At 45.5% G+C, this 16,991-nt stretch overlaps 3 protein-coding genes across 4 annotated transcripts; 2 read left to right on the top strand and 1 right to left on the bottom strand.

Moving 5' to 3' along the window:
* The first annotated feature begins 322 nt into the window (after positions 1–322).
* Positions 323–2,014, top strand: LOC120710274 (pentatricopeptide repeat-containing protein At3g24000, mitochondrial-like). The gene is made up of 2 exons (XM_039995912.1): positions 323–749; positions 1,716–2,014. Exons 1-2 carry the CDS (start codon positions 323–325, stop codon positions 2,012–2,014), a joined length of 726 nt encoding a protein of 241 aa, XP_039851846.1.
* A 952-nt stretch (positions 2,015–2,966) lies between these two features.
* Positions 2,967–5,730, bottom strand: LOC120710273 (subtilisin-like protease SBT3). Its single transcript, XM_039995911.1, has one exon. The coding sequence runs from the start codon at positions 5,728–5,730 to the stop codon at positions 3,448–3,450; it is 2,283 nt and encodes a 760-aa protein (XP_039851845.1). The 3' UTR covers positions 2,967–3,447.
* A 434-nt stretch (positions 5,731–6,164) lies between these two features.
* On the top strand, positions 6,165–16,936 carry LOC120708791 (DNA polymerase alpha catalytic subunit). Of its 2 annotated transcripts, none has more exons than XM_039994204.1 (31): positions 6,165–7,548; positions 8,255–8,422; positions 8,501–8,584; positions 8,667–8,741; positions 9,702–9,766; positions 9,867–9,957; positions 10,083–10,268; positions 10,511–10,674; positions 10,770–10,884; positions 11,065–11,244; positions 11,358–11,471; positions 11,561–11,680; positions 11,763–12,077; positions 12,196–12,288; positions 12,399–12,517; positions 12,619–12,691; positions 12,782–12,838; positions 13,474–13,566; positions 13,711–13,830; positions 13,902–13,999; positions 14,071–14,116; positions 14,275–14,388; positions 14,491–14,571; positions 14,994–15,107; positions 15,212–15,301; positions 15,395–15,474; positions 15,566–15,788; positions 15,864–15,917; positions 16,010–16,129; positions 16,210–16,284; positions 16,375–16,936. In XM_039994204.1, exons 1-31 carry the CDS (start codon positions 6,283–6,285, stop codon positions 16,519–16,521), a joined length of 4,740 nt encoding a protein of 1,579 aa, XP_039850138.1. In that variant the 5' UTR covers positions 6,165–6,282; the 3' UTR covers positions 16,522–16,936. The 2 variants fall into 2 exon arrangements, with proteins under 2 accessions (XP_039850138.1, XP_039850137.1); XM_039994203.1 differs by having other exon boundaries at positions 6,184–7,548; positions 15,401–15,474.
* Positions 16,937–16,991: the final 55 nt, after the last annotated feature.

Here is a 16,991-nt window from a genome sequence, read left to right as displayed (position 1 = left end):
GTACGTATCCATCTCACAGCTACCTCAATTCACCATAGGAGACAGAAAATAAAAAACAGAGAAGAAGCTGAAGTTATCCATCTCACAGCTACCTCAATTCACCACAGGAGACAGAAAATATGGGAGCCATCTGCACAGCCACACCCTGGTCAAGCGGCAACGCGCCAACATTTCTAGTACCACATTTCGTCGGACACTTTCTACCCTGGCCGCTCTGCTCCGCAACCCACCACTCTCCTCGGCCACCGCCCGATGCCACGCCGCCATCCGGCGACGCCTCGAGTCCGGCCACCCCACGGAGGCTGTCTCCGCCTTCGCCGCCATGCTCCAGACCGGCGCCCGCCCGGACGCCTTCACGCTCCCACTCCTCAACCGAGCTGCGGCGTCCCTCCCCGGCTTCGTCGGCACCGCTCACTGCTTCGGCATCCGGGCCGGCTTCGGCGGAAACGTCTACTTCTGCAACACGCTGCTGGAGGCCTACACGCGGCACGGCCTGGTGGCGCCCGCGAACCAGGTGTTCGACGAAATGCGCGTGCGGGACGTGGTTTCATGGACCACGCTTGTGTCCGCATATGCTGGTGCCTGGGACCCGCTGGAGGTATCCCAGCTAGTGACGGCGATGAGGACGAACGGCGACTGCGAACCCAGTGCAGTGACGCTTTCTGTAGTCCTCCGGGCATGCACGGACATGAGGGACGCTATCGGCGGTAGGCAGTTGCACTGCTACGCTGTGAAAAGTGGGTGGGCAGGTGATTTCCTAGTTCTCAACTCGATGTTGACACACTTGAGCTGGACAGCCAGCTTGGAGGATGCAGCTATGTTGTTTGAGCAGTCTCCCAGAAGAGATTTGGTTTCGTGGAACATTATAATCTCGGAGTATTCTTCAGAGGGGAACATTTCTAAAGTCACTGATATGTATGAAAGGATGAGGGCAGAGGAAGTGTGTCCAAGCTGTGAGACCTTAACTTCCGTTGTTGCTGCATTTGCCAAGCACAGGTTTCTTCTGCAAGGCAAGAAGCTGCATTCCTTTGCAGTTAGAAGTGGCCTCATGGACACAGTCTTGGTAGCATCATTTGTGGATTTCTACGCTAAATGTGGTGAATTGATGTCATCAGTTCAGTTGTTTGAGCAATTCAAGGGGGGGAGTAGCTGCCTATGGTCAGCCATGCTCTGGGCCTTTATCCACCATGGAATGTTCTTAGACGCAATCCATCTGTTTGAGAGAATGATGGACACTTTCTGCTTTCCCAGTGCTGACGTGCTCCGAGGACTCGTAATCTGTTACACTGAAATTGGTGCTTTAAAGTTTGGTAAAGCAACCCATGGATATATCATAAGAAACAATTATGCTGCAGAATATAAGAGTTGTGCCTTGGAGACATCGATTGTTAGACTCTATGCTAAATGTGGGTACATTCTTCTGGCAAAAAGATGCTTTACAAAAATCCTTCATAAAGATATAGTCACATGGAGTTCAATGATTGAAGCATTCACAATCCATGGTCATGGTAAGGAAGCTCTGACATTGTTTAATCAGATGCTAGAAGAAGGAATAGAGCCAAATGGAGTGACCTTCCTTAGCTTGCTGTCAGCGTGTAGTCATTCAGGTCTTGTAAGTGAAGCTCGCGAGTTGTTTGATTGCATGACAAAAACATTCAGACTTCCACCTGATCTAGGACACTATACCTGTATGGTAGATGTTCTTGGCCGCTCAGGTAATCTAGAGGAGGCTCTGCAAGTGATCATTGACATGAATGTTAAGCCAGATGGCAGAATATGGGGTGCTCTCCTTGCGTCATGCAGAATGCACTCAAACTCTAAGCTTGCAGCTTTTGCAGCACAGAAACTTGTGGAGTTGGAACCTGATAATGTTGGCTACCATGTGGTGTTCAGTAATGTCCATGCTGGAAGTGGTAGATGGGCCAAAGTTGAGGACATCAGAAGCTCCATGATTGGAATGAACATGGAGAAATCTCCTGCTTGGAGCTGTGTTTCTGACATTGGTGTCCCTTGATATGTGTTTTGGCCAAAGGAGGACCAAACATCCTCTATATTCAAGTTATAGTTATCTGTGACATGGAATGGATGTTTGCTCACGGGCTGGACAAGCTACAGGCTTTAATGTAGTAGCAGTTTGTTGATGTCTTAAAATCTTGGAACATGGAATACTTCTGATGTATTGCAAGATGATAGATTTTATTATCAGAAGGGATTAAATATCCATATCTTATCAAGAGATTAAGGTGTTTTGACATTCTGCTGTACACTTATTTAGGACTGGTAAGCTTTCTGTTCATCCTTTTGTAATGTCCAGTGCAAAGTACTTCACTTCTGCAACCATAGTTATAAAGGGATACTTTTGTGTCAATTCACCAGTTTGGAAGGGCATGATTAGCAAGATACAAGTAGATCTTTCCATTCTATAAAAAGAAGTAAACTCTCAACATTGCAGTGCCAAGTTTTATTAAAAAATGTTTCTCTAACTTCTAAGATTTATTGATGGGTCAATATGAACTTCATAATAATTACTACGTGTTACAACTATCTTTAGAGTTTCTTTATGCAGTCATTGGTGGCATCAACCTGCATTTCATGTAAAGTCAAAGTTGCCCATTGAACCTGCCAGCGTAATACATTGCAATCATTTAGTCGCATGTGAAAAAGAATAATGCCATTCGCAAAAGGCTCGCCATTTCAACTCATCAAGCAGGAGTGGAGTATGAGACATTTTAATGTATCCATACTAATACAATTCATCAAATATCTTATCACACTTGGATACATCAAAGTAAACTTTTATTCCTGCCGATTTTGTGAATCGATTTAAGAGTAGAAGTGTATGATTTATCTTTAGATGGCCACACAAATGCAACACCATAGACCTCTTTTTTTTTTCCAGATCAAGGCATGCTCATTTCCATTCAAACAAACGGAAATACAGAAGTTCAGGAAATTAAAAAGGTGGATAAAGGGAAGTACAGAGACACCTAGAATCTGATTCAAGTCTTGCTGGTCTGAACGAAAAGAGATAGCCCCAGGGTTGCCAGGCACCTTACCTAGAATCTGATACTTCTGTAATGTCACGTTTGACACTTTACATTGCATGTTCATAATATGTTTGGAACGGCCACAGGATTCAGGGGAAGAATTACCTGTCCCTGGGCCGTTCTTTCAGGCTAACTGAAAGCTGCCCTGCCTCGTTGCTCAACTGTTTCGATGGTATCGGGCCCGTGCCATGCGGACAGCCATTAATCACCAAGGACAGTAGCACCAAACCCTTTTGGCCTCTAGACAGTCTAGATGTTTCTCATAGTAGTGCTGACAGGCAAGATTCCAAGAACAATGCCAGCAACAGGATCGTAGAGTGATATTTTTATGAACACTGGACGTACGCAGCCATGCTGTGCACATAGGAGTAGGAAAAAGGGGTTTCGGAAAACAGCAAAACTAAAGTACCACGTAAGGAGTCCTCACCCTGTACTTGCCACTGACATCGGCCCAAACTACGGCCCCGAAAGCAGGCTCGCCGCCGGTGGGCGCCGAGAGCTTGATAACCACCTCGAACGTCGCCGTCTGCCCCACCGTGCTGAACTTCAGCGTCCCCGGCGACACAGCCACCTCGACGTTGCTCGGCGACACCCAAGCCGCACGGTACGCCGCGGTGGCAGCCCCGACGTTGGTCACCGTCCTTTTGAACCGCATGTCGCCGGAGGTGGCGTTCGCGCCGAAGATCGCGACGAAGGATGGGTAGTTCACGTCGCTGGACGCGGAGGAACAGTTGTACGCCGTCGACGACCTCGTGATCGCCATGATCTGGGCGGTGGTGTAGTTGGCGCCGCAGAGGAGCGCGACGAAGTCCTCCGGCCCGGCATCGAACACCAGCCCCGGGTCCATGGCAGCGTTGGGGTCGACATGGCCTGAGCCCATGTCCAGGGGGCTCGCGACGGTTGCGTTCCCATCGCCAGCAGCCGTGATCGGATTGTTCGTGTTGTCGGTCGCGGTCGCCGTGGTCATTATCGCCGACTTGATCATGGCCGGGCTCCAGTCCGGGTGCACCCCACGCAGCAGCGCCGCGACGCCGCTGGCGTGCGGGCAAGCCATCGACGTCCCGGACGCGACCAGGAAGTTGCTGGTCAGTTGTGTTTGGCCTACCATCGCGAACGGGCGCACCGGCGCCACGGACGCGAGGATGTGGTCTCCTGGTGCCAGGATGTCTGGTTTGAGCACGCCGGCGTAGCTCGGCGACGGTCCCCGAGATGAGAAGGAGGTGACCACCGGCGCCGGCCGTGCGCCGAGGATCGTCTGCTGGAACTTCATGGCGGCCGTTGGGACCGTGCTGGAGTTGATGTAGCTCAGCAGCGCTGGTGCGTCTTCTGGGCTGATAATAACAGCCGGGAGAGGCATGGAGTCATGGTAATCGGCATCGTCTGAGATGAAGATGGCTCCGGCGACCCCGGCCTCCGCGACTGTATTCAGCTGCTCAACCAGATCCCCCGTGTTGCGGCACACAACTATAGCGGTCGTTGAATTCGCCAACGCCTCTTTTGAGTCGCACGCTGATACGATGTCGTTGTACACCAACCTCGTGTACACTATCCAAGCGTTCTCCGGGTACGTGGTGACGCCGCCGATGCTACCTCGCATGTCGTCGTAGTACACCGTGCCGGCAAACATCTTCCGATTCACCGTGCCGGCCGCGACGGTGAGAAGCCACGGGATGCCGTTGTGCAGGGTGCCGGGGCGCGGCCCATTATTTCCTGCAGAGGCCGACACGAGGATGCCGCGCTCCATGGCGGCGAAGGCGGCGATCGCCACGGGGTCCTCGTACAGCGGCACGCCGTTGAAGCCGCTGGAGATGGAGATGATGTCGACGCCGTCCGCGATGGCCGCGTCCATGCCGGCCAGCACGTCGGACGCGTACCGCCCCCCGGGCCAGCTGACCTTGTACATGGCGACGTGGGCGCGTGGGGCAACGCCGCGCGCCGTGCCGCGCCCGTACCCGAAGTAGGACGCGCACGGCACCGGGCTGCCTCCTGCCGTGGAGGACGTGTGCGTGCCGTGGCCGTTCATGTCGCGCGTCGAGTTCATGGAGATTTTGATGCTCGGGTTCGCGGCGACCAGGCCCTTGTTGAAGTAGCGCGCTCCGATGAGCTTCCGGTTGCACAGGGAGGGCGTGAACTGGACGCCCGGCTCGCACGTGCCGCGCCACCGGGACGGGACCGGGGGCATGTCGGCGTCGTTGAAGCTCGCGCTCTCGGGCCACACCCCGGTGTCGATCATGCCGATGATGACGCCCTCGCCGAACTTGGCCGCCGGCCACAGCCCGCTGGCGGAGTTGAGACCAAGGAACTCCATGGAATGCGTGGTGTCGTGAAGCGTCGTGGCGCGGCGGTCCGGGTACGCCGAGACGAAGCCCGGCGTGGCGCGGAGGGTGCGGAGCTCGGAGGCGGATAAGGTCGCCACGAAGCCGTGGAGCGCCTCGTCGTAAGTGTAGAGGAGCTGTGGCTCGGCGCGCCCGTCCGCGGAAGCGTCGGTTACAAATGCGACGGCGGCGGCGTACCAGTCGCGGTGGTCGGCGTGGTGCGCCGGCATGGCCGACTTGTCCATGTGGACAATGTAGCCCGTCCGCTCGGCGCGCACGGCCGCCGGAGCGCGGAGGAGGAGGCACGCGTGGATGAGAAGTGGTAGCAGCGGTAGAGACCGACGTGCGTGCGATGGACCGTGCGCCATGTTGACAGGCTTCTCTGCAACATCACAATTCGTGATCGTGTGTTCTTCGTACCTGCAAATGGCAGCTCTTATAGCTTTTTCCTTTTTTTTAATACGCGTCGTGCTGTGTACATTGGTTCTAACGTCACAGCTGCAAGGACAGACGGCACATCGTCTTAATCGGATTGGCTGTATCCGCTATCCGAGGATGCATCGCCGGCATCCCTCCATCCAAAGCTACATTTGTCTCCGTTTCCCTGGATGAACTTGCTCCACTGGAAAACGCAGAAGCCGGCAGCTGGTTGAGCGCAGCTAAGCTACAGCCCATGAGAACGATTCCTTCCACGCAAATCCAACGCATCCCGATTTGCGTGGGCCAGTGGGATTCAGTGGAGGCCCCATTTCAATGTGGCCTGATTCAAGGTGGGCCAATGGGAGCACAGGTAAGCTGCAGCCCATTTCTTCGCCCCCAAACGAAGGGAAGGCCAATCGGCGAATCCCCCGATTTCTTCGGCCCTGCTCGATGGATCCATGGAGAGGCAAACCCTAGACCCCTGAATCCCAGCGCGCCAAATGCTCGAACACCTTCCCGCCAAAGCCACCCTCTGCATTTCAATAAAGAAGAAAAAACTCTCCACCCTTTGGCAGATTCCGCGGTCCACATCGAATTTGTGCGCGCGCCAGAGAGAGAAGAGAGAGGCCATGGAGGACGCATCCGGCGACGCCGGCGGCTCCGGCCGCCGCACGCGAACCAGGGGCGCTGAGGCGGTGGCGCGGTCCGCCGCGCTCGAGCGCCTCCGCGCCATCCGCGATGGTAGCGCCCGAGCCGCCGCCGCCGTCCAGGTGAAGGTCGACGCCCCGATCTACGACACCGTCGCCGAGGAGGATTACGCCGCGCTCGTCGCCCGCCGCCGCAAGGAAGCCGGCGAGTTCATTATCGACGACGACGGGCTCGGCTACGCCGAGGATGGTCGCGAGGAGGATTGGACCCACCGCGCCCTCCCCTCCTCCTCCGACGAGGGATCCGACGGCGAGGACGGCGCCCGCCGCAAGCGGAAGCAGCCGCGCCCTCCCCAGGCCAAGCGCCCGGCGCAGCAGTCCGCAGCGGCGGCGTCTCTCTCCGCGGCCGCCGCCATGATGGGCAAGCAGCGCATCTCTTCTATGTTCACCTCCTCGGTGTTTAAGAAGCCCGGCAGCGACCGCGCCAAGGGCTCCGCTCTGGCCGTCGACAGCATCGTGGACGACGTCCTCGCCGAATTCGCGCCCGACGAGAACGACCGCGAGGAGAGGCGGCGGCGGATCGGTAGGGTTTGTGCCCCGCAGGCTCCTCCTCCAATGATTGCCCGCATCAACTCGGAAAAGGTTGTTGTAGATGCTGAAACTGTGGTCAAATCGGACAGTGGATTTGAAACTGATGGGGTTTCGGATCATGGAAATGATATGGTCGTGGAATTGAAGCCGGATGCTGAGATGGACACCAAATTGGAAGAAGCTGCTGGTTCTAGTGCTCAGTTAGTTGTCAAGAATGAGAGCTCAGAAGAACTGAAGCAGGATGCTAATGGGGAAGTGAAGGTAGAGAAGGTGCACCGCCTCAATGCAAAGATTAAGCCAGAGCAGGACAGAAATGGTGGTATGACCAGTGCAACAGCAGGGTGGATGAAGGTATGTGGGGATGGAGAGAATGCAGGAGGTGAAGGAGGGGTGGCTGCTGATGGTAATGCAAATGTGGATGAAAGCTCAGAGTTTGAGCTGAAGGATGGAGCACTGCCATTCTATATATTGGATGCATATGAGGAACCATTTGGTGCTAATTCAGGCACAGTGTATTTATTTGGGAAGGTAAAAGCATTCCAACACTGAATCTCATTTACAAATATTTTTGTAGATTATCCGTAAGACTACAGTTTTTTAGTTGCTGATGCCTGACAGATAGCTTGTTCTTTGTCCTTTTCTCCTTAATGCAATATGAAAATAGCCCTTGCGCATACGTGAAAAAACTATAGACTGTCTTTAGCTGATAGTCGCACACTGTAAAGCCTATAGTCAAACCAGAACACTGCTTAACTCCTTGATGTGTTTTAGCATTAATTCCGTAGTCCAATAGTATTCCATAACATCTTTAACAAAAGTATGAGTGTGGAATAAGATTCCAATGATAACTATCATAAACTGCTAATCAGGCAATGTTCTCAAAGAAAATATTTCGAGGCTTTGGTCAAGTATCTGAAATATAATTGCTGTGCTGTATATTATGACAGTTAAAGCCTAGCCCCTAGGCGGGAGAGTGATGCCTAGGGCCTAGGCGACTGATTTTTAACTACTTTCTCTGGTCACAAATATAAATCTAGGTTTACCGTAAATTAAACTTTTAAATATGGACGGTCAAATTTGAAAAGATTATGCTTAAGGCAAACATTGATCGACCTACATTAATAATTGGAGGAAGCAGTGTTCTTGTACAGATTATTATCATGAGATGAGACATGCCTTCATCTCCAGGTACTGGGCTATTCCTTTTATCTGACAGTCTGCTTTTCTGTTCTAGGTTGAAGTTGGCAAGCGGTTCCATAGTTGCTGTGTCATTGTAAAAGATATTCAGAGATGCATCTATGCTATTCCGAACCATTCAGTGTTCCCAAGGGAGTCCATATCAGTGCTAGAGAAGAAGTCTACAAATTCTGATTTTCTGCCATCTCTTAGAGCAACTTTGCACGTGAGAATGATTGTTTATGTTGAAAATATACTTGAACTTGCAGCACTACTCTAAGCATATCATACCTTCTGTTACCAGGAGTTGGCATCCGGATTAAAGAGTGAAATAGCTGATAAACTTTCAGACCTCAATGTGTCAAATTTCGTAATGACTCCAGTCAAGGTTAGTACTTGCACACGCACACAGCAAAGGCTCTTTCATTTCCCCTATTCTGATCTAATCTATCATATTTGCCATGTCGTAGAGGAACTATGCATTTGAGAGGACTGATTTACCAAATGGAGAACAGTATGTCCTGAAAATCAATTACCCATACAAGGTTTGTAAACCTTTTTTTGTTTGTATAAATGTTATTGCGGTTGCATATTTGACTGCCGGGAGTGAAGACAATGTATGATCAACAAAGGTGACTAGTATCGAGTATCGACCATAGCTGGTTGATCAATCTCTTGTTGGGAAATAAAGACATGTTAGATCTGTGTAACTAAATGACATTAATGATGTAATGTTGTAGCATACAAATACTGAATATTTCCATAAAGCACTCCTGAAATTTTCTGGAACTATTTTTTTTGAAGGATTTTTTTTTTGGAACTATAAGAATCCATATTTTTGTATTGACTTTGATCCAAGTCATATTTATATTTTGTAATATTGTAGCATACATAGGATGAACCTATGAAATAACAAATACGATCTAATAAGATATAATGGGCCCTTATTTTTTAAAGTCTGGCTTTGGCAGCTGGTAAGTATATTCTAGAAGTTGGAGACTGATTTGATATTTGTGGGCTCCACTCATCAACTGTCTTGAACTGGGGGATATATGTTGCACGTTTATAGCAGTGTGAAAAGTGAAAACGACCTAATGATGAATCAATGAGAAGTTCTACGATAGAAATTTGCAATTGCCGGCCAGTTTTCAATAGTTGACATCTAGGTATTCATCGTTCATGTCAGATATGATCTCTTAGGTTGGAATAGCCTAAACTTTTTAATGGAAAAATGATATGGTAAATTTGGTAAAATGATACACTCTTGGTTTGCATGTTTGGTTGGGCAGTGAGCCGGTAACTTAAGGGTATTGCTCTAGGAATGTTCAGGAGTTATTTCCTAAGGAAACAGGTCCAATGTTGTAATAAAATCCCTCAGTTCATGACTAAATTGTTTTCTTTCTTACTTTTTAATTTCACAACATGTTAACTACAGTGTGCATGTGTCTCTTACCCAACCATTCAAGTCTTCAATTGCATTACTTATGTTGTACAAATTTTCTTAGGATCCCCTCCTACCAGCGGACCTCAGAGGTGAACATTTCCATGCGCTGCTTGGGACAAACAATAGGTACGATCCATAACTTTGCATTATTTGACATGGATTATACAGGATAGTTCCCTGTGTATTTTTATGCCTATTTTAGATGCTGATCTTTGCATCTTTGCAGTGCACTTGAATTGTTTCTCATCAAAAGGAAGATCAAGGGGCCTTCATGGCTGTCAGTTTCCAAATTTGTGACACGGCCATCAACTCAGCGGGTATGTCCTTGACTTCATCCTGTTCTGTTACTCTGGGTTGTGTTCCGTAGCAGTTGGTTAATAGCTCCTTTTCCTAATTATCTATTGTGTTGTATAATCAATGGTGCCTTTTGACTCTACCACAGGTCAGCTGGTGTAAATTTGAAGTTGCAGTTGATTGCCCAAAGGACATATCTGTTTTGACGACAAGTACATCCCTAGAAGTTCCTCCTGTTGTAGTTGCCGCAGTCAATCTCAAAACTATCATAAATGAGAAACACAATGTGCATGAGATTGTGTCAGCATCTGTCATATGCTGCCACCGGGTGAAGGTACACTGTTCATTTGGTGTTGGAAAATATATTTTTCTAGCATTTGATTTACAAGTTTGGGTACTTTTGTGATGAGGTGCCAAGTGAATGGTTATCCATGTCTATGTGAATTGATTGTTTTATAGACAAAATGGCACACTTCCAAGCTCCATTGCAATAGCCTTACATGTGCCTAAGGTTATCAAAAGAAGGAAACCCTCATGTCTTGCAACCTTTTGTTTTTTTTTGGGGGTCAATTTCAGATTGATAGTCCAATGCGTCCGGAAGATTGGCAGAAACGGGGAATGCTCAGCCATTTTACTGTTATGTGCAAGCTTGAAGGTAGCATATTTCCTATAGGCCTTGCTAAGGAAGCTTCTGATAGAAACCAGAAGGCTGGTAGCAGCGTGCTGGCATTAGAAAGCAGGTGGGTACTGCCTTTTTCTATATATATTACCCGTTCATTTGAAGGACTTCCATCTCTGAAGAATGCATTGTTTAATTGTTCTACTCCTTTTCCAGTGAACGTGCGTTATTAAATCGCTTGATGATTGAGCTTACCAAACTTGATTGCGACGTACTTGTGGGGCACAACATTTCAGGATTCGACCTAGATGTCCTTCTACACCGTGCTCAGGTATTTTTTATTGTTACATGTTATAATGGTTCTGATATTCAACCTATAGCACACTACTCTTATTGAGTTTGTGAAATTTGGACGAGCTTTGTTTATATAATAGTCAGGGTTAATACCAGAGGGGTTCAAGAGAACAACATTATATTGCTGACTGTCATTTTTATCCAATGATTATTCCAGACTTGCAAGGTGTCAAGTAGCATGTGGTCCAAGATTGGTCGTCTCAGGCGATCAGTAATGCCCAGGCTTACCAAAGGAAACACATTATATGGTTCTGGGGCAAGTCCAGGAATTATGTCCTGTATTGCTGGTCGTCTTCTCTGTGATACCTATTTATGCTCTCGCGACCTTCTGAAGGAGGTAACTAGCAGTGCAGTAGTTCTTTACATAGTGGAAGCCAACTGTCCATTCAATTTTTTTTGGTATAGTTTCAGCTACCAGATTCAGCAGTTCAATCTATTTTTGCTATGCAGGTGAGTTATTCATTGACACAACTTGCAGAAACACAATTGAAAAAGGACAGAAGAGAGGTTTCTCCACATGATATACCTCCAATGTTCCAGTCTTCGGGAGAACTTCTGAAATTGGTAATTTCATCCAAACTAAACATTGTGCTGCTGTTTTTGAACTTCTATATTTCTCAAAATCTATAAACTGAAATGCCAAACTCAACTAGGTTGAATATGGTGAGACTGATGCATGGCTTTCTTTGGAGCTCATGTTTCACTTGAGTGTTCTGCCGTTGACACGTCAACTGACCAACATTAGTGGTAACCTGTGGGGGAAAACGCTCCAGGTATAGTAATTATTATCATGCATAGTCTAGTGAACCACATCACTGTGCAGTTCTGACATTATCTCTTATGAAATTCCTGTAGGGTGCTAGGGCTCAGAGGGTAGAATATCTACTATTGCACTCGTTCCATGCAAAAAAATTTATTGTACCTGATAAGTTTGCACGCAACAAAGAGATGAACTCCACAAAACGAAAAATGAATGCTGATACTGAGGGTGCAAATGCTGATGATGGTGCTGATCCTTCTGTTGATGAAGAGTCGCGTAATGGTGATCAAGGTAAAGCCAGAAAAGGACCTTCATATGCTGGTGGCTTGGTTTTGGAGCCTAAGAAGGGTCTGTATGACAAGTATGTTCTACTTCTGGACTTCAACAGTCTTTACCCTTCAATAATTCAGGTAAATGAACACTCTCAGCTTCTATAACTTTTTGTTTGCTCTCCATAAAGTTTAAGATCACCAGATATTCAATGTTTTGTTCTGTGTTCACTAATGGCTTTGTATTCTGTGTCTCCAGGAATACAACATCTGCTTTACCACTGTTGAGCGTTCTTCTGATGGCAGTGTTCCTAGCTTACCAGCTTCAAAAGCTACTGGTGTTTTACCTGAGGTATTTGGATGGATGTGCCATTGAGATTGAGAGTTGTTATTGCTTTTGGGTAAACAAGATTTTATATTTTTCTCTCATATCTGTGTTTGCAATTGTGGCTAACAACTCAGTTGCTGAGGAGTTTGGTGGAGAGGAGAAGAATGGTTAAATCATGGCTGAAAACTGTTTCTGGTCTTAAAAGACAGCAGTTTGATATTCAACAGCAAGCATTGAAGCTTACTGCAAATAGGTAAGGATTGTCTATACAAACTACAAAGATAAATATTTCCACTTGCATTCCTTCAGTATGATCAATGAGTTCTGACTTGCTGTTTAATGCTTATGCCTTAGCATGTATGGTTGCTTGGGCTTTTCCAATTCCAGGTTTTATGCGAAACCACTTGCTGAGCTTATTACACTGCAAGTGAGAACAAGTTTTGCTCTCTCACAGAAGTTATTAGCAAACTTATAACTGTTATGTTGTGATTAATATATCCCATGACGCCTCTTTCAGGGAAGAGAGATCTTGCAGAACACTGTTGATCTGGTTCAGAATAACTTAAATTTGGAGGTATGCAATTGCTATGTCCTTGGGGTCTCTGACTCTCTGTAGTAAACAGACATTCTGAAAACTGAAATTGCTTTATGAGGGTCATGGCAAAGAATAACTTTGTAGATACTAGATATTGGAATTTACACATCCCAAGTTCTGTTTTCCTTCATGCTGGAACCTGTATGCTTGTCAAATATCACAGCCCATTCAATTCAATGATGAATAATTGAGCTTTCATTATAAAACATTCTTGGCCTGTAATTATATTTTTTTCAAAGGGTATTACATGACAACTTCTAGAGATAAGTTGTGTCATAAGCTTATGGGTCTTTTAATATTCTTTCCTACAGTGATAAACTAAAAAAGTGCTATCTTGTAGATTTTAATCACTGATATAATTCATATCTCACTGTCCACATTACATGGTTCGCTCCTTGTGCGAGTTCCAAAATGCACCGCATACACTTTCTGAAGCTAAAGAAACATGCTGTGTACACATTCCTTAGTGTTCTCTCTTTGAAGATATTTCTTAATTCTACATCCACTGCCCAAAAGAGTTGAAGTTGTCTCCTGAAAATCCAGTCCATTAAAGAATGAACAGATTTCTTTTTAATAAGTTGCTTGTATTTAATATTTTTGATTGTAACGGACAGGTTATTTACGGTGACACAGACTCCATTATGATACATACTGGACTTGATGACATCTCCAAGGCAAAAACAATTGCTGGAAAGGTCATTCAGGAGGTAAGATTCTGGATGTTAGATTTTTATGTTTGAGGTGCCTATGTTAATTTTAGCAGTTCAGAAAAGGGCAGCGTTTAATATTCTATCAATTATAAAATGTGCAAACTGAAGAACCATGATCTTAACAAGAATGCTTTGATGCAGGTGAACAAGAAGTACCGTTGTCTGGAGATTGATCTTGATGGCATATACAAAAGAATGTTACTTCTTAAAAAGAAGAAGTATGCTGCTATTAAAGTGGCACTAGATGGCAGCTTACGAGAGGTTTGTGCTTATTATAAATTTTTATGTAATGTTGTAGAACTGGAAGAGTTGTTTTAACATGTTCGATACAGAACATTGAACGCAAAGGACTTGACATGGTCAGACGTGATTGGAGTTTGCTGTCAAAAGAAATTGGAGATTTTTGCCTAAATCAAATTTTGTCTGGAGGGTAAGCATTTAAATTTAAATTTTGCTCATGATATTTTTCGTGTCTCATCTTTGTGAAAATTGTCTCTGTAGGACATGTGATGATGTTGTTGAGTCAATTCATAGCTCTCTTGTCCAGGTTAAGAGCCTACTACCTCCTCAATTTTCAAATTATCTATTGATATGAATCATTCATTAGGAAAATGCTGGTGCCCTGCAATGAATCTGACTTAATTGGTTTGTTTATATTTAGTTTTGTGTTATAATCTACTGACTACTGAGTGAGACTATGTTCAGGTGCAAGAGCAAATGAGAAGTGGTCAAATAGAGCTTGAAAAATATGTTATAACAAAGAGTTTGACGAAAGCACCACAAGATTATCCAGATGCTAAAAATCAGCCTCATGTCCAGGCAAGAGTTGCCTATCTTTTGTTTCTTTTATTCTTGATTTTGTTGGGCAAGCCAGAGAACTCATTATCTGACAACTGTAATATTTATGTTGGATTTCCTCAGGTTGCTTTGAGACTGAGGCAAAATGGTTACTCTGGTTGCTCTGCTGGTGATACGGTTCCTTATATAATTTGCTCTCAGCAGGTACTATGCTGTTCTTTATGTTTTGCAGTGCCACTAAATCATCATACTACATAAAAAATATTGTGATTATTAGCCTGTGATATGGCACTGATTGGCACTCCCATTTCACCATGCGTACATTACAAACCTAGAAAGCACTAAATCACATCAAATTTACAAGAAGGTATAAGACATGCTTCTCATGACATTTGCAATTTGCACCCACAAGCTTTTGCACATAACCAAAATAGTAGCAGACTCGAATATTAAATATGTACATTCTTGATTCCTTGATGAACCAACATTTTGAAACATTGCTTCGTACCATAAGAATCTGGATAAATGGAGGATGTAATCTGCAAATAGGAAGAACTTTCTGTGGACCTGAAATGTAATTTTCAGGGAAAAAGAAATCTCATCATGTATGTATCCATTCTGAGCAGGATTCAGAAAATACACATTCTGGGGGGATAGCTCAAAGAGCTAGACATCCTGAGGAGTTAAAAAGAGATCCTGACAAGTATATGATTGACATCGACTATTATTTATCACAACAGGTTCTTACCCATTGTCATATGTTTTTCTTTTTTGAAAAAAGTGTGTCTATCTTTCCTTATGCTGTATTATATATAGTGTTTCTGACTTTAAATTGCTTTTGCAGATTCATCCTGTTGTTTCTCGTCTCTGTGCTTCCATTCAGGGTACTAGCCCAGCCCGTCTTGCTGAATGTCTTGGACTTGATTCATCCAAGGTGCTTATTTTCTGTTGATTCATGGATATCTTAATGGTTGAATTCATTTTTTTTTCTATGGTGTTTGTTGATCCTTCTTATTTTGTGGATTAGTTCCAGTCAAGATTGACTGATTCTAGCAATCAAGATACATCTACCATGCTGCTATCAGTAATAGATGATGAAGATGAGAGGTAGGCCTCTAGGATATCCATTTCAGTTAATTACAGTTAACTTATTTTTGCAATATTGAACTAGTAAAATAATTTTGTGTAATAATGACAGATACCGTGGTTGTGAGCCACTGCGTTTATCATGTCCAAGCTGTTCCGGTACCTTCGACTGCCCCCCTGTATCTAGTCTGATTACTAGTGCAAGTTCTACAAGTGTATCAGATTCGGATGAAGCAAAAGATGCTACTGCTAATTTCTGGCGCCGAATACGGTGCCCAAGATGCCCAGATAATGTTGATGACTCCAGACTTTCCCCTCCTGTGCTCGCCAACCAGGTTATTATTGATTGATATTGAATGGCCTATAATTTAAGTTGATGAAAAACTGAACCTAGTGTCGCCCATGTGTAGATGAAAAGACAGGCTGATAATTTCATCAACATGTATTATAAAGGTTTGCTGATGGTAAGTGTTTTAGTTTGGAACTTCTATATTGTTCAAAACCTATTTATTGTTATTCCTGACGGCCTGACCTGTTGGCTGTGCCTTTTTGCCAGTGTGATGATGAGGGCTGCAAATACTTGACTCACGGTGTAAATCTTAGAGTTATGGGGGATTCCGAGAGAGGAACCATCTGCCCTAACTACCCACGTTGCAATGGTCGCCTAGTAAGACAGGTTCTGTCAACACTCTGCTTGAGCCTTGAATGTGCTCATTTGAGCAAGTTGTGTCTAATGCTAACCTGTGTGTTTAACAGTACACGGAGGTGGATCTATACAGGCAACTGTCCTACTTTTGCTATGTACTTGATGCAACGCGGTGCCTTGATAAGGTTACACATCAACCTAAGCACCCAGTTTTTGGTTTAACTTTCTAATCCAAAGCGAGTAGTGCTGATGTTATATTACTGCTGTGGATGCAGCTGGACCAGAAGGCTAGGCTCCCATTCGAGAAAGAGTTTGCAGCAGTAGGCCAAACCATTAACTTGGCACTGATGGAGATTCAGAAAATCCGAGATAGATGCGCATTTGGATGGGTTCAGCTGAAGGATCTTGCTGTCTCAATCTGATGACTTGTGATAGACCTCAATCAGATGAATTTGATTCTCACTGTGCCAGAAACTAATTGTTGTCTGGTTTGTAGACTTGTAGTGTTGTTAGTTCTAGATCTTGTTGGTAAAGAAACAGTACAGGCTAAACATTAGTTTTGCCACTAACCTTTCTAGTTTCTTAATGTTTTCCATGCCTGTAAAGAGATGAAACTCCCACAATATATTATGTGGATACACTTTTTCTAACCAAACTGAACCAGAGCAGACCCTTCGAAGTGTCTTACACCCGTACAAGTGTTTCAGCCAGCGAGTGGCTGTGTTGTAAATATGGTGTGTCCGTAGATCTTGATGACTGTACTGCTGTAACTGCTAATTGTTTGCTTCGACGTATGGTATGATATATATACTATATAGCAAGAAAAATATTATTTCAGTGGAGGAAAATGAACACTTCGTGTCTGTGACCTGTGTAATTTGGAATTGGTTCG

This window comes from Panicum virgatum, chromosome 5K (assembly GCF_016808335.1).
Source record: "Panicum virgatum strain AP13 chromosome 5K, P.virgatum_v5, whole genome shotgun sequence".
In the NCBI taxonomy this organism is placed as follows: Eukaryota; Viridiplantae; Streptophyta; class Magnoliopsida; order Poales; family Poaceae; genus Panicum; species Panicum virgatum.
The sequence above is the reverse complement of the archived record's forward strand: the minus strand, read 5'-3'. Positions and strand labels throughout refer to the sequence as shown.